At 37.0% G+C, this 27,929-nt stretch overlaps 1 protein-coding gene across 2 annotated transcripts in view; it reads right to left on the minus strand.

Annotated features, from left to right (window-relative positions):
* FBXW4 (F-box and WD repeat domain containing 4) overlaps window positions 1–27,929 on the minus strand; it is a 118,360-nt gene that overhangs the window by 81,117 nt on the left and 9,314 nt on the right. For both annotated transcript variants that reach the window (XM_051981265.1, XM_051981264.1), the window contains exons 2-5: window positions 25,248–25,343; window positions 19,487–19,672; window positions 18,865–18,997; window positions 8,858–8,952 (exon numbers count right to left, since the gene is read on the minus strand). In XM_051981265.1, the coding sequence (XP_051837225.1) occupies window positions 8,858–8,952; window positions 18,865–18,997; window positions 19,487–19,672; window positions 25,248–25,343 (510 nt within the window). The remainder of the gene's footprint in view (window positions 1–8,857; window positions 8,953–18,864; window positions 18,998–19,486; window positions 19,673–25,247; window positions 25,344–27,929) is intronic.

Below are 27,929 nucleotides of genomic sequence, written 5' to 3' on the forward strand. Positions count from 1 at the left end.
CTCCTGAGAAGCTTTTCAGGAGAAAGGGTATCCCTCCACTTCAGCCTCCTTTCCCCTCCCCCTTGGCAAGAGGAGTACCCTGTAAATTTCTGAGAACTAGAGGATAGGGACCTTTTTATCTATATCTTCACAGTGTCCATAGGACTGCAAGGGCTTATGGCAGTTCATGAAGAACTAAGAACAGACTGAATGCAATAACTAAAGAGAGATTCTGCAGAATTAAGATGGAATTCCATCTAGAGATAGAACCATGGAGACTGAATCCAGATCAAATCATACCATTTTGATCTTTTTTGTTCATTTGCTTTCTCTCATGATTTTTGCCTTTTGTTCTGATTTTTCTTTTGCAACATGACAAACGTGGAAATATATTTTAAATTATTGTACATATCAGATTACTTGCTGTTTCAGTGAGAGAGAAGAAAAAATTTGGAATTCAAAATCTTTTTTTTTAAGCTTTTTATTTATAAAACATATACATAGGTAATTTTTCAACATTGCTCCCTTGCAAAATCTTGTGTTCCAAATTTTTCCCTCCTTCCCCCTACCCCCTCTCCTAGATGGCAGGTAATCCAATACATTTAGATATGTTAAAATATATGTTAAACCCAATATATGTATACATATTTATACAGTTATTTTGCTGTACAAGAAAAAACAAATCAAGAAGGGAAAAAAACTGAGAAAGAAAACAAAATGCAAGCAAACAACAACAGAAAGAGTGAACATACTATGTTATGGTCCATACTCAGTTCTCACAGTCCTCTCTGTGGGTGTAGATGGCTCTCTTCATCACAAAATTATTGGAACTGATCTAAATAATCTCTTTATTGGAAAGTGTCACATCCATCAGAATTGACCATCGTACAATCTTGTTGTTGCCATGTACAATGATCAACTGGTTCTGTTCATTTCACTTAGCATCAGTTCATGTAAGTCTCTCCAGGTCTCTCTAAAATCATCCTGCTGCTCATTTCTTATAAAACAATAATATTCCATAACATTCAGATACCATAATTTATTCAGCCATTCTCCAACTGATGGGCATCCTCTCAGTTTCCAGTTTCTAGCTACTACAAAAAGGGCTGCCACAAACATGTTTACACATAAGGGTCCCTTTCCCTTCTTTAAGATCTCTTTGGGATATAAGCCCAGGAGAAACACTGCTGGATCAGAGGGTATGGATAGTTTGATAACTTTTTGAGCATAGAAATTCAAAATCTTATAAAAATGAATATTGAAAACTATCTTTACATGTAATTGGAAAAATAAAATTTAAAGAGAAAGACTGCAAGAGAATGCAAGGGAAAAGGAGGGAGGGAAAGAGGAAGGGAGGAAGAGGAAGACAGAGAAGGGGAGAGAGGGAGAAGAAAGAGGAAGAGAAGGGGGAGGCGAGAGGGGAAGGGGAAAACAGGCAAGCTAAGTAGTACAGTAGATAGAATTTCAGTACTGGAGTCAGGGAGACTCATCTTCCTGAGAAATATGGTCTTACACACTAACTGTGTGACCCTATCTGCCTCAGTTTCCTCATTTGCAAAATGATCTGGAGAAGGAAATGGCAAACCACTTCAGTATTTTTACCAAGAAAACCCTCAATGAGGTCATGGCTGAAATGACTGAACAACTACTATATGAATACTCTTGAAATCAAAACCATCCTCTGAGTCTGTCAGGCTCATAATCTAGAAATCATCCTTGACTTTTCACTATCTTTCACACCGCCCCCATATCCAATCTGCTGCCAAGGCCTACTAATTTCACCTTTACAACCTTTCTTAATAAGCCCACTTCACTTCTCAAACTCCATCACTACTCTGGTGCAGATCCTCCTCATCCCCTCACATCTGGATTATCACAATAGGCTATTGGGAAATGTGCTTACCTCAGGTCTCCTTCCTACTACAATCTAGATACTATTCAGTTACTAAAGTGATTTTAAATGTAGGTATGACATATATTATATTTAAGATATACTTTAACATGTTTAACATGTATGAGATGAGACTGCCTGCCAATTAGAGGAGGGGGTGGAGGGAAGGAAAGGGAAAGTTGGAACAGAAGTATTTGCAAGGATCAATGTTGAAAAATTATCTATGCATATGTTCTGTCAATAAAAAGCTATAATAAAAAAATAAAAATAAAATAAAATAAAATGTAGGTATGACTGTGTTATACAAATGTCTCCACTCAAACTCCAGTGGCCCCCTATTAGCTCTAGGATCAAATACAAAGATTTTCTAGTTTGGTGTCCAAAACCCTTCATGTCTTAACATATTCTTACCTTTCTCAGTCTAATACCTTATTCCTTATCACATATGAGGCAGCTAAGTAGTACAGTAGATAGAATTTCAGTACTGGAGACAGGGAGACTCATCTTCCTGAGAAATATGGTATTATACAACTTAACTGTGTGACCCTTTCTGCCTCAGTTTCCTCATTTGTAAAATGATCTGGAGAAGGAAATGGCAAACTTCAGTATTTTTACCAAGAAACCCCTCAATGAGGTCATGGCTGAAATGACTGAACAACTACTATATGTTCTTCCTTCCAATGACAAGATACTTCATCTCAGCTAGAAGAATTTTCTCAGGCTATCATTGATTCCTGGAATGTTCTCTGTCTTCTTCTCTGGTTACTGGCTTCCTTTAAGTCCCAACTAAAATCCCATCTTCTACAGGAAGCCTTTCCTTATTCCTTTCCTTTTTTAATGTATTTACTATTTATTCTGCATTTAGTTTGTCTGCACATATTTATTTCTTTGTTGTCTCCCCTATTAGACTGTGAGTTTTTTTGAAAGCAAGGAACTGTCTTTTATCTCCTTTTCTACCCTCAGTGCTTGGCATGGTGCCTGGAACAAAGTAGGTACTTAATAAATATTTATTGGCTGTTGACTCTATGAAAAGTTAACTACAATAACAATATTATCCAATTGAAACACAACAGAACCAGGAAGGAATTTAAAATGTCACTGAGCAACTGAGATGGATGTCACGAACTCTATTATCAAAACTTAATGTATTTTACTTATATCAGAGTGCCTTGGGACCTTCCCTAGAGCTCATTCACTCTTACTTAATTTAGTATCTTACACATCAATCAATAAACATTACACAATGCTAATATTAATAATAAATGAATTTCTAAAGCACTTCAAAATGCTTCACATATATGAGCACATCAGAGAGTCTACTCAATAAATATTTATCAATGAATCTGACATACAACTATAATGAGTAAAATTATCTGGTTTCTTCATTCACAGCATGTTAGAAAAAGCAAATCAGAAAAAGTTGGGTCAATCAGAAGTTGGTCCAAGGTGGTTTATCTTTCCTACGTCTTAAAGCTCTTATGGGGCCTCAAATTTAGTAGATAAAAAGGTACAAGTTTTCAACTATTTAATTCAACTCAATAAGCCCTTGTTAAATATCAAGTATTGGTAACGTATAGTTCAAAAGAAATAACTGTAAGCTGGAACTATCAGAAAAGGCTCCACGTGTAGGAGACTGGACTTAAGCTGGCTCCCAAATGATAGAAGAATACAATAAAGAAGGGCTAGATCCAGGAATGAACCAAGCAAGCAGCTTTTGTGGAGCAAGGCTTCAGAAATCAAAGATGGTCTTCTCTGTCTGAGCCACTGAACCCCTAAAGACACTGCAATCATTAAGGCCAAGTTAGGAGCCTTTTCATCTATGTCTTTGAATTACCATTGCCTAACATAATTTCTGGCACATAATAGGAATTTAATAAATCCTTGTGACTGATTTATTCATTATTTACTGACTATACTGACTATTGACTATATGAACACAAATCAACAAATATTAACCACTTACTTTTTACAAGGTATATATCATATATACTAAATATACAAATAAACTTCTTCCAATACTGTTTAACAAGAATGAGTACAAGGGGTCATGAAAAAAAGACAGAGCAATGTAGACCCACACGAGATTCACTGTCTATCTGCTCCTTAGTCACTGGTAGCCCAAATGGGACTCAAGCTTGGAAGATTCTAGATTTTATACTCTGTGCAAGTAAATGTGTAAGATAAGAAAGTAAAAGATAAAACATTTTTAAGATAGTTTCAGTTTTCAATATAAATAATTTTTTTAAATTATTTTAAATTATTTTAATTTAAATGATTTTAAATAAGAAGGTAAAAAGCATAAGCACAACTTGAGCCACCCAAATATCCCATGGGGGCTCTAAGCACTCCACTAGTATGACAATTAAAGTAATATAATTGTGGACACACAGAGAAACTTAAAAACATATGTTGAATACAGTAAGTGATTTGATGAAATTAAATTAATTCTTAACAATTCTACAGAAGCAGCTATCAGTGGTGGGGCTTACATGAAAGGTGGGGTGGAGAGGAAGGACAAAGAAAGGAGAAAGGAAGGTTAGTTTTTCTGAAGGCAAAGATTTTTGTGCACAGCAAGTACCAAGAGGTTGAGGAACTGTCATCTTCCTGTGGGTCTGCTGCTGAAGAAAAGGAATCATCACACTAACAGTGACAGACAACAATCCACAGGGAGAGGGAAGGGGAGAAAAAAGAGGAGATAGCCAACAAGGACAGGAACAACAAAAAGGAAAGAAATCAGGAATGCTAATCACAAATAGCTATGTAGACCCCAATCTGAAAAATCCAAAGAAAATTAAAGAAAAGTCATGTAAGAGAGTTAAGGATAGAAGGCTTTAACCTAAGACGCTTGATCCATCTGCTAAAAGCTAACTCTTCCTCTCTGAGTAATCAGATCAGTTGATCATTTTTGTGATCACTATGTACATTATGTATACACACATATATATCTGTGATTTCAGTGGCATAATAAGCTTTCAGTGAACAAACAACCTCTTCCAAGCAGATCAACATCTTTTCTAAAACATACAGTCTTGGAGAGTTGATTAAAGCATTGAGAAGTTAACAGACACACAGGGTCACACAGGGACACAAATGTGTCAGAGGCAGAACCTGAAACCATGTCTTCAAATCAGTGCTTACTATGGTTAAAAAATTTTTAAATTAAAGCCTTTTATTTTCAAAACATATGCGTGATAATTTTCAACATTCACCCTTGCAAAACCCTGTGTTTCAATTTTTTCCCTCTCTTCTCCCTCATCCCCCCCTTTCCTATATCAGATTACTTCCCTAGATGGCAAGTAATCTGATATGTTAAACACATGCACTTCATATATATATATATATATATATATATATATATATATATATATAATATATATATATATATATATATATATTTCCATAACTATCATGCTGCACAAGAAAAATCAGATCAAAAAGGGGAAAAATGAGAAAGAAAACAAAATGCAAGCAAACAATAACAAAAAAAGTGAAAATACTATGTTGTGATCCACACTCAGTCCCTACGGTCCTCTCTCTGGGTGCAGACAGCTCTCTCCATCACAAGAATATTGGAACTGGCCAGAATCCTCTTATTATTGAAAAAAGTCACATTATAGTTAAGAACTGCTACATGCCCATGATGACTCTCAATAATAAAAATATCTACTGATTTTTTTTAGTGCTCTTAAATTTTTATAGCATTCTTTTATACATTTTCTTATTTCATCCTATTAGTGACCTTATGAGGCAAGCTATACAATAGTGATAGTAAGACAAGAAATTGTTTCAGGGAGGCAGCTAGATGACTCAGTGGATAGAGCACCAGCTCTGGAGTCAAGAGGACCCAAGTTCAAATCCAGCTTCAGACACTTAACACATCCTAGGTATGTGACCCTGAGCAAGTCACTTAACTCCAATTGCCAGCCCCCTCTTTCCCCAAAGAAAGAAATTGTCTTAGGTATATTTTAGCAGTGTTCTTAACTTTAATTGATTTTTTAATGGGATGACTTTTGCTTTTACATCTCATTCATTTCCAAATATATACCACCCACTTCACTGGCTCCTGTTCTGTGAGATATCATTTATTAAAACAAATATTAAAAAAGAAAGGAAAAAAAGCAGTTTAGCAAAACCAATGGCTGACAAAATAGGTACCACTCTATAGCCTGCAATGAAGGGAAAGAGACAATACATTCTCTTACCTATTCTCCATGGTCAAGCTTTGTCATTATATTATACAACATTTGACTGATTCAGCTTAAATATTTTAAATGACTTATATACAACTGGTATATAAACTGGTAAAAATGGAACCAAAGCCAAGTCTCCTGACTCCTTTACTAAGAAAATTCAGAATGACAAATTTCACAGCACCTAAAGACAGTCTCTTTTACAGATAAGAAGTAAACTTCTAGGAATGAAAATGGTATTACTCAGGGCAAAGAAAGGAAATTTAGGGGAAAGCTCTTAGGAGATAGAATACAAAGAAGTTGCTTCTGCATAAAGATGAAAAGACATGAATCCCAATGGGTCTTCTGACTGAGACAGCAGGAAAAAAAGCAGAGACCCCTACTTCAATTCTTCAAGAAGCCCCAATTTCATTGAGATGGGTACTCCATTCATTAAGATCAGTAACAATTCCTCCATAAATGATTTAGTTCAGTGGTCAAAAAAAATCATCTGGTGACCAGTTCTCTAATGATGAACCTCTTCAAACCTAAAAAGGTAAACTGTTAGATGACAGACACATAATCCTGGGCCTATGCCTACCTAGTAAGTTGTTAAAAAATCCATAGTCACTCCTAATTGAGATAAAGCATTGGTATAGAACTACAATGGAGGTGGGAAAAATAGCAAGCAAATATCTGAGAGGGCTAACTGCAAAAAATTTCACATAGTCTACTACAACTAGGATATTCTTATATGAAAACCAAGCTCCCATCTCAAAATCTCCCCAAAGAAGGCCATTTAGGGAACTGCAAAAAGCAGTTTCAAGAAACTATGAGCCAGCTAATGAAAAGTCCTCTCCTTTTTTTTTTTTAACAAAGATAGAGACTTTTTGAAAGAAAATTTATTAATAAGAGAAAAAATTATTATCCTAAAGATGGTCAAAACCAGGAAAAAAGAACTAAATTAAACTAAGTAGATTCTAACCTATCCAGATCAGAACAAGATGAGAAGCAATAAGACCAGGAGAGATGATAAAGCATTGACTGTTGGAGTAAGTATGAGCTGAAGTCTTTATCAAATTGCTCCTAACTAGGTCTTTTGCCAAGATCAGACTTAAATTTGCTGGCCAAACTGACATTCATCTTGTATTAGTTCCTTAATGGTGAGATCCAAAGTAAAACAATTGTTTAGCAGCTGCTATATTACATTCCAGTAGCAAGTACAATCTTACCAACTGGAATACTGAGATATGAGTGTGCTTTTCTACACTCTTATCCACATTAACTAACTCTTCAGCATCAAATAGGTATGGTCCTGTATCTCCAGCTCTGTAGAGTCTCATCTGATCTAGCGTGAATTTTGACACATCAAAGAAGAGTCAGCACTCCCTAGAAACCATCTTCCCTCCCCAATTCCTCATAAGGAGTTAGCCAATAAAATACTGAGATGAACTAACTAGCCTGGGAAGAAGACATCATTAAGGAGGACTGAAAGAAAACAGATATCAGTTGCCCATTTTAATCCTCTGCTCCTGCACCAGGTCTTTTCCCTCTTTGCTGGTCATTCCTTCTCTCTTTCTTAAGATTGCCTGAATAATTTGTTCTAAAAAGCGACAGGTTTATAGGTTAGCCGACACCTTCGCTCTGTGGAATTTTAATTAACTTCTCCCATGTCAGTATGTTAAAGAATGGGGTCTCCATTCTCTGGAATCAGCAGTGTGTTTCAGGCCTTGCTATATCAGCCGTCAAATTGAAGAATTAATGACGTGGCTAATCGGCTCTAATTCTTTGGAAAAAAAAAATTTGAAAGGAAGCTGTGAAAAGTATCAGGAAGCAAGGTAAAGACTCTATAGAATGAAGAGGAAGAGGCTGGAGGGGGATGGGGAAGGACAGATTTATTCTTATAAAAAAAGTAACTCTAACTCAGAGTTAGAGAGTAGCAGTCTCTGTAGTCTTATCATCTATCATGTTGGGGGGAGGGGAGTTGGGGAGAAAAAGATGCTAGGTAAATATTGTGACAGAACAAGTGTGGAAGAGCTTGTGGTCCCTGCTGGGGAGAAGGAATACTGGGGGCCAACTCATTGAGCCCAGGGGGCCCTGGAAAAAAAGTGCCAAGGTGACAACAAAGCCCACCTGTTCAAAGGCTATGCTGAAGAGACTCAATTTAGCCTAAGGGAAGGGACAAATCCAGCAAAGATCTTAGCTTCAGAAGCTTAGGTCATTTAATGCTACAACTACTGATGATCTTAACCCCTACCGACATATTCCAGGATTAGAACTCCAGAGGTTTAGGAATCTTATCTGGCCTCAGCCTATAAACTTCTCTTCAGTGGTCCTCTTCCCACAGGGGAAAAAAACAAGATATCCACTAGAGCCTCAGCTCATATCTTTCCTCTTCTGTATCAACTCAGACTGCTGAGACTAACACAAGGATAGCTAGTAAATTCCACATTTCAGAGATACTGTCTTCCTGTTAAAATCTCAGACTCAATAAGGTCCCTAAAGGAAAATTTGGCCTTCTAATTACATCATACCTTAACATCTTTGCCTTGATGATACAATCAGAGGTACTTAGAGAAGAAAGTTCTCTGAAGGCCATCTTAACCCTACATCAGAGTTTGGGATATTGATTAAGGCGTAAGCCACCTCCCATCAACCAGGGAACCTTTGAAACTCTCCAAGGAGAGATGCTCAATGCAGACTTAGAGATAGACATAATTTTATCTTAAGCTGCCTTTGTTACAGAAAAATTAAAAAAAAAAAAAAAAAAGACATAAGCCTCAAAGGACAAGACTTTCCAAAAATGTGCAATGTTTACCTGAGTAAAGGACTGATGGCGATGGACCAGACTCGGTCTTCAGTCTGTATGGTGTGTAAGCACTGCCCCAGCTGGCTCGAGGATATAGACCATACCTAAAAACATAACAGAGTGACTGCTCTCATTGCCACTGCCTAGAATCAGGGGAAGATATCAGGGAATAGGAAAACTACTTCCGGGGATTCTCTCAGTCCTCCAAAAAATTTAGAACAAAGGCATAAGGGCCACCTCCATCTATCTATCTATATCTTGCAACAGGATCCAGATGGCTCAGGAGGAGAGAGTGAGGCTGGTGGCTTTGCACAGCCCTTTCTCACTTAAATCCAATTCACTTGCTAATCATGACATCACTTCCCTGATGTCATGGTCCTCTTGGAGAAATAACAACAATTAGGAACACAGGATGAAAATTGCCAATGTCATTAACAACCACATCCCTCCCAGCTTCCTACCAAAAAAGCCCCAACTCCCAGGCACAAGTCACACTTTTGCCCCTATATATACACCAAACAAGCCATACTTTCTAAATAGTTTGTTTATTGCCAGGGCCTAAGTGCCTCAATGATTTAAACTGGTTCCACACAGGTAGGATGAGGGTATTTATCATTCTCACTCTACCCAAAGTTTGTGAATTTCCCCTCTTCTGCCCCTCACTATAATTAACTTATTTACACACAGAAAAAAAAAAATAAAGACAGACAAACAGAAAGGCAAAAATAAAAACAGGCAGAATTTAAAGCTAGTGTGTTTATTGTTTATTTGTTGATAATGACTAGGATCCAATGCTATTCATGTCAGCAGGGAATTTAGCACCTAGAGTCACCAAAAGCAACAGAGAAGCTTAACTCTTTTAAGATTCCATATCTCCCACAGGTTAAAAATATTGCTTGGAGCACACTATCTGGTCCCTATCAGCAAGGAATGTACATTAGCAGCTACTCTGAGCTTAACACTAATCAACACTCACAGAGCCCTCTCAGGATTCAATGCATTTAAAGGCTTCCCATTAAGCACAAGGCAACTCATTCCACTCCCCACCCCCACCCCCCAATCTTAGAAAAGATACACAGGAACATAAGCTTCTACCCAAACAGAAAGGAAAACCACAAATGGACAGAGCTATCCCCAGGCATAAGGAAAAAAGAAATCCCAAAGTAAGAACATGAACCAAGTGACCTCTCAGCATCCCAAAAAGAGAATAAGCTAAACTCAATCAAGATCTTGGAAGAATATAAAGAAAACATTCTTTGAGGTTTGTGAACAGAAGTGGTGACAGAGATGATCCTTGCCTTTTTAAGGTCATAAGATCTCTTCCATGCTAGAAAAGGAAAATACTTTTTAGATGGATTTCTTTTTTTTTTTTTTTTGAGGGAACCTAGGAAAGAAGAAACAATAAATACTACACACTCTATTTAATCATTTCTTCTCCACTTTGTGTCCTCCCTCATTTATTATCCTTTTCATTTCTGTAGTAACTAATAACTGTTCTCCATTTCAAGTAGATCTGATATTCAAAATGTAGCCCTACCTATGCCTATTATTTTCTCCATGGATGTGAAGGCTGTGCATTCAGCTTTGAAAGTCATTGCTTCAGTGGTGCTGGACACCAATTACTAGCAAAGAGAAACATTTCCCAAAGAGAAAAAGTTCAACCTTATATGGAGATCCTCAAAGAGGCAGCATGGTGCAGGTGAAAAATGAGAGATTTAGAGAACAGACCAAATTCAGACTCCCAGATCTGCCACTTACTACCCATGTGACTTTGGGCAAATCATTTAACCTCTTTGTAACTCAGTTCTCTGAGCTATAAAATCAGGAAGTTCCACTGAATGACTTTTAAAATCTCATTCAGCTCTAAATCTCTAATATTACTGCTCTTTTTCAAATAATAAATGAAAAATGTCATCCGTTTTACTAGTGCTTCAATAATCTTTATCTAGTTCTCATCTTTTTCAATGAAATAAACAAGATAATAAGGATAAATTATTATTAAGTAATAAATTACTAAGATTAGAGGGGTAGAATTAGCCACTATACTATAAAGAAAGTTCTTTAATCCTAGGAAGAGAAACCTGGATTATAAAAGTAACTCAGAAATCCTAGTGCTACTTCTGAAAATGCCCATAAAAAAATGGCCCTTCCAACGTATTTGGAATTGCTCCATCACCTAAGAATATAAGCATAATAATCATAGGAGGTTGGAAGATAAGACTATTACATCTCTAACACTTTCACCCTTGCCTAAGCTTGAAGAAGTAACCACTGAGTTAGCAGCACAAGTGGTCTGATTTTGTTCTTTGCAACACATAAATATCAGGGACCTCAACTTGATATATTCTCAGAATAGAGCCTTCCCATGTCAGTGCACCTCAAAAAGAATCAGGCCAAATGAAACAACAATTACAAATTAGGGAATAAAAAAGTCCCCCCTTTCCTCCCCCAGATTTCAATTGCAAACAAAGACATTAAAGCAACCCAACAGGGTTTTTTTTTCCCTTCTCTTTTCTCCTGTGAAAAACATTCTTTTTCCCTAAAAAGGGATAACTATGCCATTCTCCAAATGATAAATGGTTAAAGAATATAAACAGATAATTTTCAGATGAAGAAATTAAAACCATTTGTAGAAATATGAAAAAATTATCTAAGTCACTATTGATCAGAGAAATGCAAATTAAGACAACTCTTAGGTACCAATAAACACCTCTCAGATTGGCTAAAATGACAGGAAAAGATAATAATGTATGTTGGAAGGAATGTGGCAAAACTGGGACACTAAAACATTGTTGGTGGAGTTGTGAACTGATCCAACCATTCTGGAGAGCAATCTAGAACTATGCCCAAAGAGGTATCAAACTGTGCTTATCCTTTGATCCTGCAGTTTCTATTGGGTCTGTATCCCAAAGAGATCTTAAATGAGGGAAAAGGATCCACACATGCAAAATATTTGTGGCAGCCCTTTTTGTAGTGGCAAGAAACTGGAAACTGAATGGATGCCCATCAATTGGGGAATGACTGAATAAGTGATGGTATATGAATGTTATGGAATATTATTGTGCTATAAGAAACAATTAGCAGAATGATTTCAGAGAGGCCTAAAGAGACTTACAGGAATTGATGCTGAGTGAAGTAAGTAGAACTAAGAGAACATTGTAAGCATCAACAGCAAGATTATAGGATGAACAAATCTGATGAACATGGCTCTCTTCAATAATAAGATTGATGCCAATTCCAATGATCTTGTGATGAAGAGAGCCATCTACACCCAGAGAGAGGACTGTGGGAACTGAGTGTAGATCACAACATAGTATTTTTACTTTTTTTTTGGTTGTTGTCTGCATTTTGTTTTGTTTCTCATTTTTTCCTTTTTGATCTGATTTTTCTTGTGTAGCATGATAATTGTTGAAAAATGTATAGAAGAACTGCACATGTTTGATATATATTGGATTACTTGCTGTTGAGAAGAGGGAGTGGGGGAAGGGAAGGAGGAAAAAAATTTGGAACACAAAGTTTTGCAAAGGTGAACATTAAAAAACTATCTATGCATGTATTTTGAAAATAAAAACTTATATAAAAAAAGAAAAGAAAAAATGGGGAAAGGGGATAGTTACATTTTTGTAGGAGTATCTCAGAGAAGTAAAAGAGTAACTATATAATACTCTGGATTATTAAAGACTTTTAAAATATATATTAGAAGTCTATTGGGTTCTTAGAAAAGTAGAGATAGTACCATGCAACAATGAAGTTTCTATAATCAAAGGGTCAGTAGTAGCTGGAGCTGGGACACACAGATGCTGAATTTAGGTCAATTAAATGGAGGAAGCTGGATAATAATATATACAGACAGATACAGAGTGAACATTTGTTAAGTGCTTAATAAATGCCAGGCACTGTGCTAAGTAAGCACTGGGGATACATATTCAAGAAACACTCTAATAGCAGGAGACATAACATGAAGAAGAACTGAAAAGTGGGAGAACTGGTGGGGAAGAAAAGAGAAGAAAATTCCATTCAATAAATATTAATTAAATACCTACAATGTGTCAAACAGTGTGTTAAGTGCTAAAATGGAAGAACAGATAAAAAGGAACAAGAAGGCATGAAGAGAGATGAAATCCAAGAAATTCTAATTACCCAGAAACTGCTGAGATTACAAAATGTCAGAGTTGGAAAGGGTCTTTGAAGTCAATGAATACAACCCATATCAGAACAAGACTTTCATCTTTAACGTCACTGACCAGTTATATGACCAGAAGTCATTCTCCTCTCTCCAGGAGTTCAGCACAGGCCTTACAGTCTTCCACTCTACCTCAATTCTTCCTCTTGTGTTAGGAGACATCCATAGTCACAATTGACACCCCATCAAACATCTTGGCCTCTCAATTCCTTATTCTCCCAAACTCCCAGGACTTATTTTTCACTCTACTACAGCCACACGCAGGGAAAGTCACCTCTGTAACCTCACCATCAGCCACAAGCACTCTGCTTCCATAATAAACCCTGAAATTCCTTTATCTAAGTATAATCTCTTTACATTTCTGCATATACCTTATTTTTCCTAAACCTACTCTTTGTTCTCCAGCCCCCCTACCTCTTGGTATACTTTCAAATGATCAAACCTACTCTGGTTTCATTTTCCTCTCCTCCCAAACTTGAAGCTATAGTTGATCACTTCAACATTACACCATTCTCTACTCTCATATCTCTTGTCTGTTGGTCCCATCACCCTAATGCTCTGAATTACTCTCATCACCCATCTCCTAAGCTCCTACCCATCCATTGAGAAGTAGCACTGAAGAAAATCATGCAAACACTCTGATTATTCCAAATTTCCTATTTCTGTTGAGGATAGCACAACTTTTCTAGATTCAGAACCTCATAATTATCTTTAATTACTCATTCTCCCTCAATCCACAGTCAACCAACTGCCAAATTTTATCATTTCTACCTCTCAGTTGGCCAGGTAATTTTCCTAAAACACAAATCAGATCAGGTCACTCCCCAGCTCAATAAACTCCAGTGGTCCTCTGTTACCTATAAAATATAAACTCCTCTTTTGGGCTTTTAAAGTGCTTCACAACCTGGTTCCAATCCATCTTTCTAGGCTTATTATACATTATACCCTTTCATGTATTCTATGATATTGCCTAGTGCTTCTCTTAACTTTTCCACAAGGCTGAACAAAAAAAATAAAACATTTCAACACAATTGATTTAAACAAAACTTAGTCAGAACTCTTGTAATAAAATGCTCTAAAATTAAATTTTTTCATGTCTATTAAACAACATAGTTTTTTTTTAAGGAGATGATTCAGGGTTTCTTAAAGTACAACTTGAAAAACTCTAATCAAACTGTCTTTTTGCTATTCTTCATACTTTACTTCCATTTTCTAACTCTGTGTCTTTGCATGGGCCAGCCCTCACACCTGGGATGCACTTCTGCCTTACTTCTACTTCTTGGATGTCCATTTTACTTCAGAACCTAGCTCAAAAAGTTTCATAAAGCTTTTTCTGATCCTTCTCCCTTCCCCTTCCCCCAAGTGCTAGTACCCTTCCCATATAAATACGTTGTATTCATTTTTTATGTGTCTTATGGATAAAGATTGTCTTCCGTAATAGATTGTAAGCTGTTAGAGACCTCATTTTTTTCTTGACATCCTCTCAGCACTAGAAGAGCCATTGGCACATGACTCTCATTATTTTAGTCATCTTTCTATAGAAGTGCTTCCATTTGTCAAAGTGATTCCCAAAATATAGCAATCAGAATTAAACAAAACACTAAACAGTCCGTGATTTGACAAAAGCAGAGGGCAAGGGAATAGGATTTCCCTTATACTAGATCAATGGTCCTCAAACTTTTGTTTTCAGTATCTTTATCCTATTAAAAATGATTGAGGATCTGTCCAAAGAGTTTTTGTTTATGTGGGTTATAGTTATAGATACTGATCACATTAAAAATAAAAACCAATTATGAATTTATAAACTCTCCGAAAGGATTTCAGAGATTCCAATGATGCTCTGGACCAGACTTTGAGAACCACTGTGCTAGATACTATATCTCTATTAAAACAGGCTAGGATAGCATTAGCTTTTTTGATTGCCATCTCACATTTGTTGATTCATGTTGAATTTAGATTCTATTAAGTTCCCAACTATCTTTTTCACACAAACTGTTATTTAGTCACATCTCCTCCATTCTAAACTTGTGTTTAAAAGATTAAAGACTATTCTATGGGACCAGTCTTTCAACAAGTTCCAAATCCACATAAATGTATTATGATCTAGGATACATCTTCTTGTCTACAAAGCTAGCATTGAAGACTTGATTAAATGACTCAATTAAGCCCATGCATACTATGCTTATGGCATTCTCCAGGTCTAGCAATGTAATGCAACGGAAACATCATTAGACTCAATCAGAAGACCTGGGGTTGAGTTCTATTTACTTTGTATCTGGGCTTTAGTTTCTTCATCTATAAAACAAAGGGATAGGACTAGATGGCCTTTTCAAAGGCCCTTTCCAGTTCTAAAGCTGGGCCCTTTCAGCTCTTACGAAAAATGTTCAAAAACATGAGATTACTTTGACAAGTTCTGCCTGAATTTTCAGAAAGGTTAAGTGAGAAGATAAGAGAGCCAAATATAGAATCCAGGGACTGACAAAAAAAACAAACAAATTAGAATCACTTGTCCCACACTTGCATGAAATCTAAGCAATTAAAAAGAGTGAAGGTATATACATGGTGAGTGGATGAGACTGCATAATAAACTTTTAAAAACCTGAGTTATAGGGCAGCTAGATGGCATAGTGGATAGAACACCAGCCCAAAAGTTAGGAGGACCTGAGTTCAACTCTGGTCTCAGACACTTAGCACTTCCTAGCTGTGTGACCCTGGGCAAGTCACTTAAATCACTTAATCCCAATTGCCTCAGCAAAAAACAAAAAACAAAAAACAAAAACTGAGTTATTTAAGATGACAGGAAATGATAATGCTGAATGTTGGAGGGGATGTAGGAAAACTGGGATACTGATACATTATTGGTGGAATTGTGAACAGATCCAACCATTCTGGAAAGCAATCTGGAACTATATTCAAAAAGTTATCAAACTATGTACACCCTTTGATCCAGCAGTATCTCTACTGGGCTTATATCCCAAAGAAATCATTAAAAAAGGGAAAAGGATGTGCAAAATGTGCACGTTGATGTGCAAAAATGTTTGTAGCAATTCTTTTTATAGTGGCAAGGAACTGGAAATTGAATGTATGCCCATCAACTAGGGAATGGCTGAATAAAGTGTAGTATATGAGTGTTATGGAATATTATTGTTCTGTAAAAAATGATCAGCAAGATGATTTCAGAGAGACCTGGAGAAATGATACTGAACTGATGCATGATGAAGTGATGTCGAATGAAGCAAGCAGAAGCTAGAGAACATTATACACAGTGGCAAGATTATGTGATGATCAACTGTGATGGACTTGGCTCTTTTCAATATTGAGGTGATTCAGGTAAATTCTAATAGACTTGTGATGGAGAGAACCATTTGCATCCAGAAAGAGAACGATGAAAAATGAATGTGGATCACAACATAGTATTTTCACCTTTTTTGTTGTTGTTTGCTTGCTTGCTTTTTGTTCTTTCTCATTTTTTTCTCTTTGATCTGATTTTTCTTGTGTAGCATGATATTGTGGAAATATGTATAGAAGAATTGTACATGTTTAACACATAGTGGATTGCTTGCTGTCTAGGGGAGGAGGGAAGGGAGGGAGAAAAAATTTGGAACAGGATTTTGCAAGGGTAAATGTTGAAAACTGTCTGCATATTTGAAAATAAAAAGCTATTATTTATGTATGCATATATTGGATTTAACATATATTCTTACCATGTTTAACATATTGAACGACTTGCCATCTAGGGGAGGGGCGGGGGATTGGAACACAAGATTTTGCAAGGGCTAATGTTGAAGAATTGTCCACGCATATGCTTTGAAAAATAAAAAAAAAACTTTAATAAAGGAGGAAAAAAGCTATTATTAAAAAAGAAGTGATGAGCAGCTGGCTGATTTCAGAAAAGCCTAGAGAGACTTATATGAACTGATGCTGAATGAAGCAAGCAGAACCTAGAGAACAATAAGATTATGTGAGGATCAACTGTGATAGACTTGGTTCTTTTGAACAATGAGGTGATTCAAGGCAGTTTCAATAGACTTGTTATGGAAAGTGCCATTAACATCCAAGAGAGATCTATGGAGACTGAATGTAGATTAAAAACATCTTATTTTCAGCTTTTTGTTCATTGTTGTTGTTGTTTGTTTGATTTTTTTCTTTCTGTAATTTTTTTCTCCTTTAATTTGATTTTTCTTACATGACAACAAATATGGAATATGTTTTTAATATTGCATATATTTAATCTATATCAGATTGCTTACTGTCTTGGGGAGAAGAGAGGCAAAAAAATTAGGAAGAAATATTTGGAATTGCCAAATTAATATTTAGTCTGTAGGGATGCTTACATACAGTTTAGTGGCTCTCATCTCCATTGCAGTTTGACATCATTGTTCTAGATTACAGCATACAGAGTAGGAAAAAGGAAAAAGACTGAAAAAGAGGAAAATCTAAACATAGGACTTCCAGGGTTTGATCTTTAACAGAACACCGTGGTAGTAGCAGCTATGTTAAGGGAACCCAAGATATGAAGGAGTAGCAAAAGGAGTAAGAAGCCATATCTTCATTTCATTTTAATTTGGTTTTATTGTGACCAGCCTACTATATTGAGGTCAGTGTTCCCATAGAAGTAATGAGTAAATATGGGTCTGGATAACATTATGGGGTATAATTCCAGGGACAGATAGACAGAAGCTATGATATACATTTTAGCTTAAATTTTAATAATTTCTCACATATTTCAAGTCTATGTTTATGTGACTATCCTACAACATACGAATTTTAAGAGTTTACATAGCTAGAGATTACTGTATCTGCCTCCTTTTTTTTAATGTAAACTCACTGATATTCCTTAATTCTGCTCATGCCTATGTTTATCTTTGAATCCCCAATGCCTAAAACAATGCTTAGCTTTAAAATGCTGGATGGATTGAAATGAACACCAACAAGCATAGGGAATCTTCCTTATCCATTTCCTAACCATTGTGTGGTTCAGAGCCCCACTTGCTGACACAAACAAGTACCTTACCCTTGTTAGCACTATGGAGTCTACAGAGTTCTGAAGGGGCAAATAAGCTCCTACAGTGAACCAAATTGTCAGCAAAATTCCACTGGCAGATCTCAGAAGACAAACAGTAAGTATAGATGAAGAAAATTTAACTACAAGGTAGGGCTGCTGAAGACAAAAACAGAGAACTCTTTTCCATGCCTAGTAGATGGAATCTATTTGATCAGGAACTGGGTATTCTCCTTACTAATCTCATCCAAAGGTATATAAAGAAGCTTGATGATGCTTGATGATGTAGGAAGACATAAGGACCTTCTCCAAAGGTATTTGTAGCATCCATTAACCATTTCATACTAAAAAATAGTAGCAGTAGTAGTAGTAGTAGTAGTAATATTGCTAACCTGACAACTTGTAAACAAGAAAATAAAAATTAGCCCACCCAAAAGAAAGTGACTGGGAGAAGGAAAATTTTAAAATAACCTTCTGAGGTCAGAACTAAACCCACAATCTTGAGGAAATCCAATAAGAAAATCTAGCCAGGCTGTTCTTTTTAAATTCACAGCACATTTCAAGTGAGTGGCTACCTTCCCAACCACCATTGGCTCCTCTGCTGGGCCAGCTGGCTGGGACACAACCTGGCATGACAAGTAGCATGCCAGGTACACACAAGTAAGCTCTTTATTGTGCTCTCCACCCTGTTAGCCAATCCTGAGACTCAAGGTTCCTTCCTATCCATTTCATACCCTGTTACACACACACACAACACACACACACACACACACACACTCTCATCAACAACTTAGAAGCTAACAACATGTAGGTAATAAAGACCCAACTCACCTTTGCTGTTCTATCCCTGGAGCCACTCACAATGACTCCACCTTGACAGTCCACACAGTTCACCTCCTGTTCATGAGCTGAGAATTTGATGCTGAAGGTGCCATTAATCTTATGAAGGCCAATCTTCCCATCTCTAAAAGACAAATTGGGCAACATCTTCATACATACACAATAGCCAATTGGATATGCCCAGTGAATAAGGACAAGATGGTTGGACAACTACCCCAGTTCTCCAATGCCCTGACCCTATTGAGCTTCAGAAGGACTGTTCACAGTAAAGCCCTTTACTCCTGGATACCTTCACCTATCAGTATATTTAGAGTTTAGTAAGCCAAGGATCATATCAAATTATCTACTGTTCAGCACAAAAGATTACTCAAAGTTGCTCCACTTTGCATTCAAGTTCCTTCTTCTAACTTTTCACCATTAGATACCTTGGTTCAAATCTCTCTAAAGAGATCTACTCTTAGAAGAAGCCATTATTCCTTTCTCTGTGGTCTTTTACCTCAGTCTTTTGTGGTAGAAAGAGAAATTCCAAAAGCAGGCAAAAAGGCCTTTAAGTTAACCAAAGACAGATCTTAATGGTATGAGAGCCAAGGTTAGGAGGCAGGGGAAACCGTACCCTCCTCCACTGACAACATGTGAACTGGCCAGCACAAAACGGCACACATCCTCCTCATGACCGGAAAAGATGGCCAGGGGCCGGCGGTGTAAACTGGAACCATCTGGGCAGAGCTGGTAGGCATGGATATCTTCAGCTTGGGATAGATACAGACAACCACCCTCCAGCTGCATCCAGGGCATCAGACTGCAGACATGGGAAGCAAAAAGATATGGATCAACAAGAATATCAACAAATTCTTCAACTGTACCCTTTGGGAGAGACTAGATAATCTCCATCTAGCAATGATTTATGAGGGTCAGAGTCCCCTCCCCTTCTTTCTTGAAAATAAATACCTATCTAGGCAAATAGTAAAAAATCCCAGAGAAAGGCAAATTGGTTATCATCTGTGATTGACAGTGTCTCCTAATCACACCCGCTGAAGTATCATCCAGGATATTACAATCAAACCATTTTCTTGCGCTTCACTATCCTATTCCATCTCTCTCTGACAAAAGAGTCCTATAATTTTTTTCTTTGTCTTTCAAAAAGGGATGGCAAAAAGTTTCAGTGTTCTATATCTCCTCTACATCTCTTAAAAGTGGTAGTGGTGAAAGTTATCTTAAAGATATATAACAACTATCCTCTTCCTACCCACACTGTTATTTGTTACCCAAATAACAAATATTGCTATTTGTCTTCCATTTTCAAAGAAGAACACCAAAGATATCATGGGGAAATATCTTGACTAGCTCGTGAATTGGATTTAAGTGAGGCACAGTTGCACAAAGTCATTTGCCTCTCTCTTTTCCAGAGTCACTGAAGTCCAGTAGCAAGGCAAAAGTCAAGACAATCACAGATGGCCTGGGATGTACAAATTATTTTTAAAAAGAGATAATTAAGCTTCAAAAGCAAACTATAAATCATTTTTCTCTTAACCATCATTCCAGTTGTGAATCACTACTTAATATCCTGAGGTTTTTGGAAAAAGAGAGAAGAGAAAGTTGAGATTAGCAAATACTGGGTAAATGAAAATTTCCAGTCAGGTGAATAAATTATTTCCCCATTATTTTCTATCTTCTAACTCAAAGTTTAGATGCTCAGTTGTGAAATTTCTAGTCCCATATCTTTTCCTATAAAGAAAAATGGGGGCAGTCAGGAAGAAAGACAAAAAGAAAGAAGGTGCCAATAGGCCCTCCCTTTCCTCTTCCTATTGAAGTAATAGCTCCATTTGTCAGTGTAAAGCATAAAACTATTTAAGAAAGGATGCTAATATACTGATAAGATAACTAGATTCTCAGTAAGTAGACAGATATGCATTTCTGTATTAGTGGACAAGTGTGACAATGGATAAAGACAGCTACAGAGCAGTCTTCAACAGCGCAGAGACTATAGAAAAAGTCAGCTCTCACAGAATGGCTGATAATCTACATATAGTTAAATCCTCTTAGAGGTCGTACAGGAGGAAGAAGGGTTAGAAGCTTAAGGATAGTCCCAAGATACTCAGGAAAAGAATATGGCCAGACACCAAGAATAGTCTCTTCCCCATGAATCCACCACTGCTCACATCTTACCAGGATCACTTCAACAAGGTGTCTAAACAGAGTCTAGCATATAGGAAGTATTTAATAAAACTAAGATAAACGTGTAAAAGTCTACTTTCTTGAGAAGTCCTAGTCTTTTACAAGTCCTACGTAAAGAAGAGAGACAGTGAGCTTTCCACCCCTACTCGTTAAGAACAATTGCCATGGGAACGAGAAAAAGTTCTGCAAATTGACTTGACGGGCCATTAAATGCAGTTTGGATGTCTACTCACGAGATTTTTACAAGTGTTTGCATATATTACACCTAACATGTGTTAAGTATCTAGAAACATCCATATTTATATACATCATGATGTATATTTATGCTCAACAACTCTTGTATAAATATGGTTTATCCATGTAGCTGATAAGAAGGTAAATGAGGGACCCAATAATCAGAAGTTTAGAGCAGCCTTGTAAATAACTATATTTATAAGATATACAGAATAAAAAACGGGGTTCAGGTCATGTGAATAGGGAAGACTCTCAGGGAAAAGCTAGTAATTGCTTGTGATTTATTTGCCAAACTGATCAAGACCAGTCTAATGTGAGCAAGAAAAAGCATTCCAGGGACAGAATCTTGATTGACAAAGTAACTTACTTTCTGATCATTAAGAAGCAAGGTTGACAATAGATAAGGTATCAAAGGAGATGAACAAATGATTTTCAAAAGAATTAGAAACTATTAACAACCATATCAAAGACAGCTTCAAATCACTAATAAGAGAAATGCAATTCAAAAGAATTCTAAGATTTCACCTCACAGCTAGTAAATTAGCAAGGATGATGAAAATCAGGAATAGTCAATTTTGAAAAGACTAAGACACTAAGTCTTAGTCACACTAAGACACAGGTGTGGAGTTTAAATTGGTCCAATCATGTGGAAAATAATATGGAATTTTTTTAATATCCATACTCTTTGATTTAGATTTATGTTCCCCAAAAAGTCAAAGACAGAAAGGTCTTACATATACTAAAATATTCATTGCAGCACTTTTTTGTGATAGTAAATGACTAGAAAATACATAGCAACCTGTTGATTGAAGGATAATGAAGTAAAAAGTGCTGCACTAGCTACATGAAACCTCATCTACACACTCCTTCAGCTGTTAGTGCCTTCTTCTCAAAAATCATCTTATGCCTATTTTGTACATTTGCATATCTTATGCCTTATCTATGTACACAGATAGTCTATACTATCTACATGAAACCTTTTCTCATCTATACACTCCCTCAGCTGTTAGTGCCTTCCTCTCAAAAATCACTGTATGCCTATTTTGTATATTTGTACATTTTAAGCCTATCTTGTGCCCTGTCTCCCAGGGCTAGAGGATAACTTTTTTTAAATTTCTGACTTTGTATCCCTAGTGTCTATGACCATTACTGACATGTGATAGGTGCTTAATATATGCTTTTCAGTGATTGCTTGATAAGAATACTACTGAACCATATGAAGCTACTGACAATAATATGAAGAATTCAGAGAAATATGCGAAGACTTACATGAACTAACCCAGCAGAACAAAGAAACTACTGCAACAAAGGAACCAAAAGAATAAAATGAAATTGAGTACATAATGATGTAATGATAAAATTTAGCCCCAGATAAGAATTGAGAAAAATGTAATGTCATGCAGAGATGGGGACTATGGGCATGAAATATCATATATGCTGTCAGATGTAGTTGATGTGTTAATTAGTTTTGCTAATGTAGTTTTTTTTTTTCTTTTTTTAATCTTTACCTGAAGGCAGAAGATTCATCTTCCTGAGTTCAAATCTGGCCTCAGACACTTGCTAGCTGTGTGACCTTGGACAAATTACTTCACCAGCTATCCCCAATTTCCTCATCTGTAAAATACTGGAGAAGGAATGGCAAACCACTCTAGTATCTCTGCCAAGAAAACCCCAAATGGGGTCACCAAGAGTAGAATATGACTGAAAAACAAAAAAAGACTTATTGGGCAGGAAAGGCCAGAAGGATATATATTCAGTCAGGCAGCAAGCACTTATTAAGCACTTACTATGTGCCAGGCTAAGGCAGCTAGATGGCTCAAGAGGCAGCTAGACAGCTCCAGGAATACAGATCGGAGCATAGAGTCTAGAAGACCTGAGCTTAAATCCAGTCTCAGACACTTGCTAACTATGTGATCGTGGGAAAGTCATTAGAACTATTTTGGCCTTAATTCATTGGAGGAAGCAAAGGCAAACCACTCCAATAGTTTTGTCAAGAAAACCCCAAATTGGGTGGGGGGGAGAAGAAGGGGCAGCTAGGTGGCACAGTGGATAGAGTACCAGCCCTGAAGTCAGGAGGACCTGAGTTCAAATCTGGCCTCAGACTCTTAACACTTCCTATGTGACCCTGTACAAGTCACTTAACCCCAATTGCATCAGCCAAAAAAAAAAATGGATAAGAAAATGCCAAAAGGGGTCACAAAGAGCAAGATACAACTGACCAATTCCACAACAACAACAAATGGGCACAATGCTAAATACTAGGGATACAAAAACTGGTAAAAGATGGTCCCTGATCTCAAAGATCTCAGTCTAATGAAGGAGACAATGCATAAACAACTGCATATGAACAACATACACAAGATAAATTGCAGAAAGGTACCAGTATTTAGGAGTAGGAAAAGCCTCTTGCAGAAGGCAGCAGAGATTTGAAAGAAGTCAGGAAAGTTGGGAGGCAGAAATGAGGAAGGACAGGGAGAGAGTTCCAGGCATTAAGGACAAGCAGTGAAAATGCCAGTCAGAGATGAAGCATCATATCTGAGAAACAGCAAGAAGTGTCACTGGACTGCAGGGTACATGGCGTAGGCAAAGAAGTGTTAAGAAGTAAAAAGACTGGAATTGTAATTGGGGCTAGGTTATAGGAGCTTTAAAGGCCAAGGAAAGAATTTTATATTTGATCCTGAAAGCAAGTGAGGTACTGAAGTTGAATGAATAGGAGGATGACATGGTCAAACTTTCATTTCAGGAAGATTACTTTGAGAATTGAGTGGAGGACAGCCTGGAATGGGAAGAGGGTTAAGGAAGAGACTCACCAGCAGGTTCCTGCAATAAACCAGGTGTGAGGTGATAATGGCGAATATCAGGGTAGTGTCAGTGTCAGTGGAGAGAAGGGAGTGTACATAAGAAGCAGTGAAGCTAGAAATGACAAGATTTGGCAAGTGATTAGATATGAGGGGTAAGAGAAAAAGGGAGGAATTTAGGATGATACGTAGGTAGTGAGTCCAAGTGACTGGAAGATGGACAATAAAAGGGAAAAATGAATGTGGAAAAAAAAGTATCTTTTTTTTTTTAAGGCAAGGATAGGAGATGTGGATCTCCTCATAAATCACCTACCACCATCATGGGAATGTATATCATCACTATTACCATTAACCACAGCAATAGATCATGACAAGGTAACCAATGCGGTTTAGAAGCAAAAGCAAAAGAATGAATTATGAAACAGAAGATTTCTTCCTATAACCACTACCTTAGGATAATCATCTGGTCTCCTTTTGCTGCAGGTACATGAATAAGTAACAACAATTGTCAATTATAGAGTTACTCTCCTCTTGGAAAAAAAAAATAAAAGATATACTTCGAAATGACACCTGCCAAGAATAAATGAGCTTAAGGTTTCTGTTCCCCATCGCTTTTGATCAACCAACAAGTATTTGTTGAATGACTGCTATAACCCCAGCATTGTAGGTCCTTTTAAGAGTAAGACATGATTCTGCCTTCTGAAGTTTACAATTTAACTAGAAAAATAAAATTAGCATACGTGAAACAATTAGAGAACAATTACTGCCAAGGGGAAAAAAGATGGCATTGTCAGCCCCTTTCTAGTCTGCACTACAAAGTACAACTTCGATAGTGTGGGGAGCAACATGTCCAACTCATTTACATTCTATTTTGCCTTTTTACAAAGGGAGGTGGGAAAGAGATAGGCAGAAAACCCGTTAGTGAAAGACTTAAACGACAGTAAAACAAGATGGATTTGGTTACTAGCTTCATCATTCACTGTTCAGTCTTCCTTCTGGCAAACTGGCAAGGAACACCTCTGCCCTTTTGGACCCCTTCTGTGGGGTTCTTGGCCTTCTTGACAAGAAAGGCCAGCCAAACTACAACCGGGTCGGTTTTTTTTCTTCCAACATGACCCCATTAGCCTGTGCCCCTGGAAGCTCTGAAAGAGATAACAGGCTACTTGCTTGCGTCTCCACTTGAGCAATGTTCCTTGTCGGCAGCGCCCCCGTCTCCAGTTCTGTGAGACCTTCACTCTCTCCTTCACTGGAATGTTGGTCACCCTGTATATAGAGGAGAGAATAAACAATATAAGTCACCAAGGCCTCTCTCTACACTCAGAAAAAATTCCCAAGGATCACCTCCAGGCCACAAGGAGGATACAAGACCTCCCAGAGAGATCTGGATTTGGGTGCAATAGTAACATAAAGAATAACAATCAGGGAAAAACATTAGAACACTGATGAATTCAGTGACCTCAAGACACATATTGAACATGGTCAGTGTGTTGGTTTGTTGTGCTTAATTGTATTTCTGTTGGGGAAGGAAAAGAGTCATTAGGAAGTTGATGCAAATTTTTTTAATGTGTTAATAAGACATTCACTTAAAAACAATAAATAAATTCAGAAGCTAATAATGAAGTATGGAAAAGTTAGAAAATAGAAGGCAGCAACAATTCCAAAGATTTGATCTTTACAGTAATTCTTTGGGGTAGGTAAGACAGGTATTAAATCTAGTTCTGTTTTTTTGGATGAGAAGAATGAAACTTAGCAAGGCTGTCTCGTGGTCATACAGCTAGGGAAAAAAACAGAAAAAAAAGAATATAACTCTTATAATTCCAAGTTTAATATTCTTTTTATTGTGAATACTGCTGCTTAAGTAAGATTTTTGACTAACAAATCCCTTTCACATTTAAAAGAAGATTTTTTTAAATGATAGGAAATTCTAGATAAGCAAACACCTGGGTGGGGCATTAGTAAAGAGAGCAGCAGGCTTCTGAGTCAAGAAGATCTGAATTTAGATCCATTTTAGACACTTAGTGACCATGCCTGGGATAGTCAATTCCTCTCTCTCAACTTCAATTTTCTCATCTGCAAATGAAGGCAATAATGCCTAATGATAGGTTGTTGTGGTCATCAACTGAGATGACATAAAGTGATCTGCAAACTTTAAAGTGTTATATAAATGCTTGTTGTTATTAATGTTATAATAAGTGATTATTAGTTCATTTTATATGGCATACTAAATTGAGACATAGAGCATACTCTTTAAAAAAATCAGCACAAGCTATATAGCCTTTCTTATCTCTACCCTCTACTCTCTGCCATCTTGGTGACGCTTCCCCAAAGGTTAAGGTAAGGTACTTTCCTCCACCAAGACAACCTTGTCCCCCAGGAGCTCAGGTCTGACAGCAGGAAACTTTCAGAGCTACAGCAAAGTCAAAGTGCTTTTTTGATTAGGAGAAATTTTCTTATCCTCTCTTCCAAAACCTTAAACTTACCCATGCCTACCTATGGTCCTTTAAGCTTTCTATTACTGAGTTTGGTTTTTACATATTAAAAAATAACTCCTGGAAAATAGCAATTCTATAAACTTCTTTCTCCTTTAGTCCCGAATTACACAAAAGTTGCACATATAATTTCTCTAATTATTACTCCTTATGCCTATAAAGAATTTTACTGATTTCAATTCCTTCAAAATCAGAGGTACTGATCAAAATCTCTCTGAAAATCAGCAAAAGGAAGATGGGGAAGAAAACAGTAGGAAAAGAATCTCAGAAGACAAGAGCAGGTGCTCATTGGAATTCAAAAATGACTTTGCTCAGATCCCTGAGATGCCCTCCAGCTTACTTCTCCTGAACAGTTATAGGTGTAAAAGTAGGGAGAGGCAACCAAAAATGATTAGTCTCCTGTAAATAAACATCTCACATAGCTGTTAATGCACGTCGGAATCTCTAACTTGGCCTCCGGCCTGCCTGGATTTCCATTTTCCCAGCCCTCTTTCTTTAGCCTGGGGCTCATTTTTCCACTCCTGGTTCTCCCCCACCCACCCACTTCTTCTCCCTCTACCACACTTTCCGGCACTTAGTCACCATTATAATTTGACTGCATTCCTGGGCAAATAACCTATTTTAAACAAAAACAACACAACACATACAGTGAGTCTGCAGTGGGGTAGAAATTAATTTAGGAAGTAATCTAAAGTTTCTCCTTTCTTTTCATGACCTCTAGTACCTTGTGCTCTCCCCCCCCCCACCAAAAAAAAAAAAAAAAAAAAAAACAAAGCAAATAAACCTAGCCTACTATATATGATATTAAAACTGAAAAACTAGCAAAGGGCATTGAAGAGAAGTAGCTTAAAGGGTGCTACCAAAGAAATGTGTGATTGAGAAAAGATGGATTGGTCAAGAGAACTGAGGAAAGCCTCTAGCACATTTGATAGACTCCCCCCTTTGAAGAACTTAGGGGAGAACATGGATGAGTTCCACTAAATGGACAAGCATGAATGAGTTGCAAACTATATGTTGGAGGGAAGACTCACCCTCATGAAATTATAAATCTACTGAAGTATGGAGACAGAGACAAAGAGAAAGACAGAGAGAGAAAAAGTGAGACAAGGAGATATATAGCCACAATATAGATATATCCATATATATAGATAGATACAAACATACATGTACAACAATGCTTCAATAGTCTGTTTTCAGAAATGTGAGTCACTATCATCATTGATATAAATTACAACTCCATTTTAGTCAATAGTGTTAATATGGCAAAATATTTATCACTTAAGGAACTTAGCTAGGCTAGTTTCACCGTCAGCTGCACACTAACAGAGTGAGCCATTTTGTTTGGTTGTTTTTCAGTCAT

Source organism: Antechinus flavipes, chromosome 2 (genome assembly GCF_016432865.1).
Source record: "Antechinus flavipes isolate AdamAnt ecotype Samford, QLD, Australia chromosome 2, AdamAnt_v2, whole genome shotgun sequence".
NCBI lineage: Eukaryota > Metazoa > Chordata > Mammalia > Dasyuromorphia > Dasyuridae > Antechinus > Antechinus flavipes.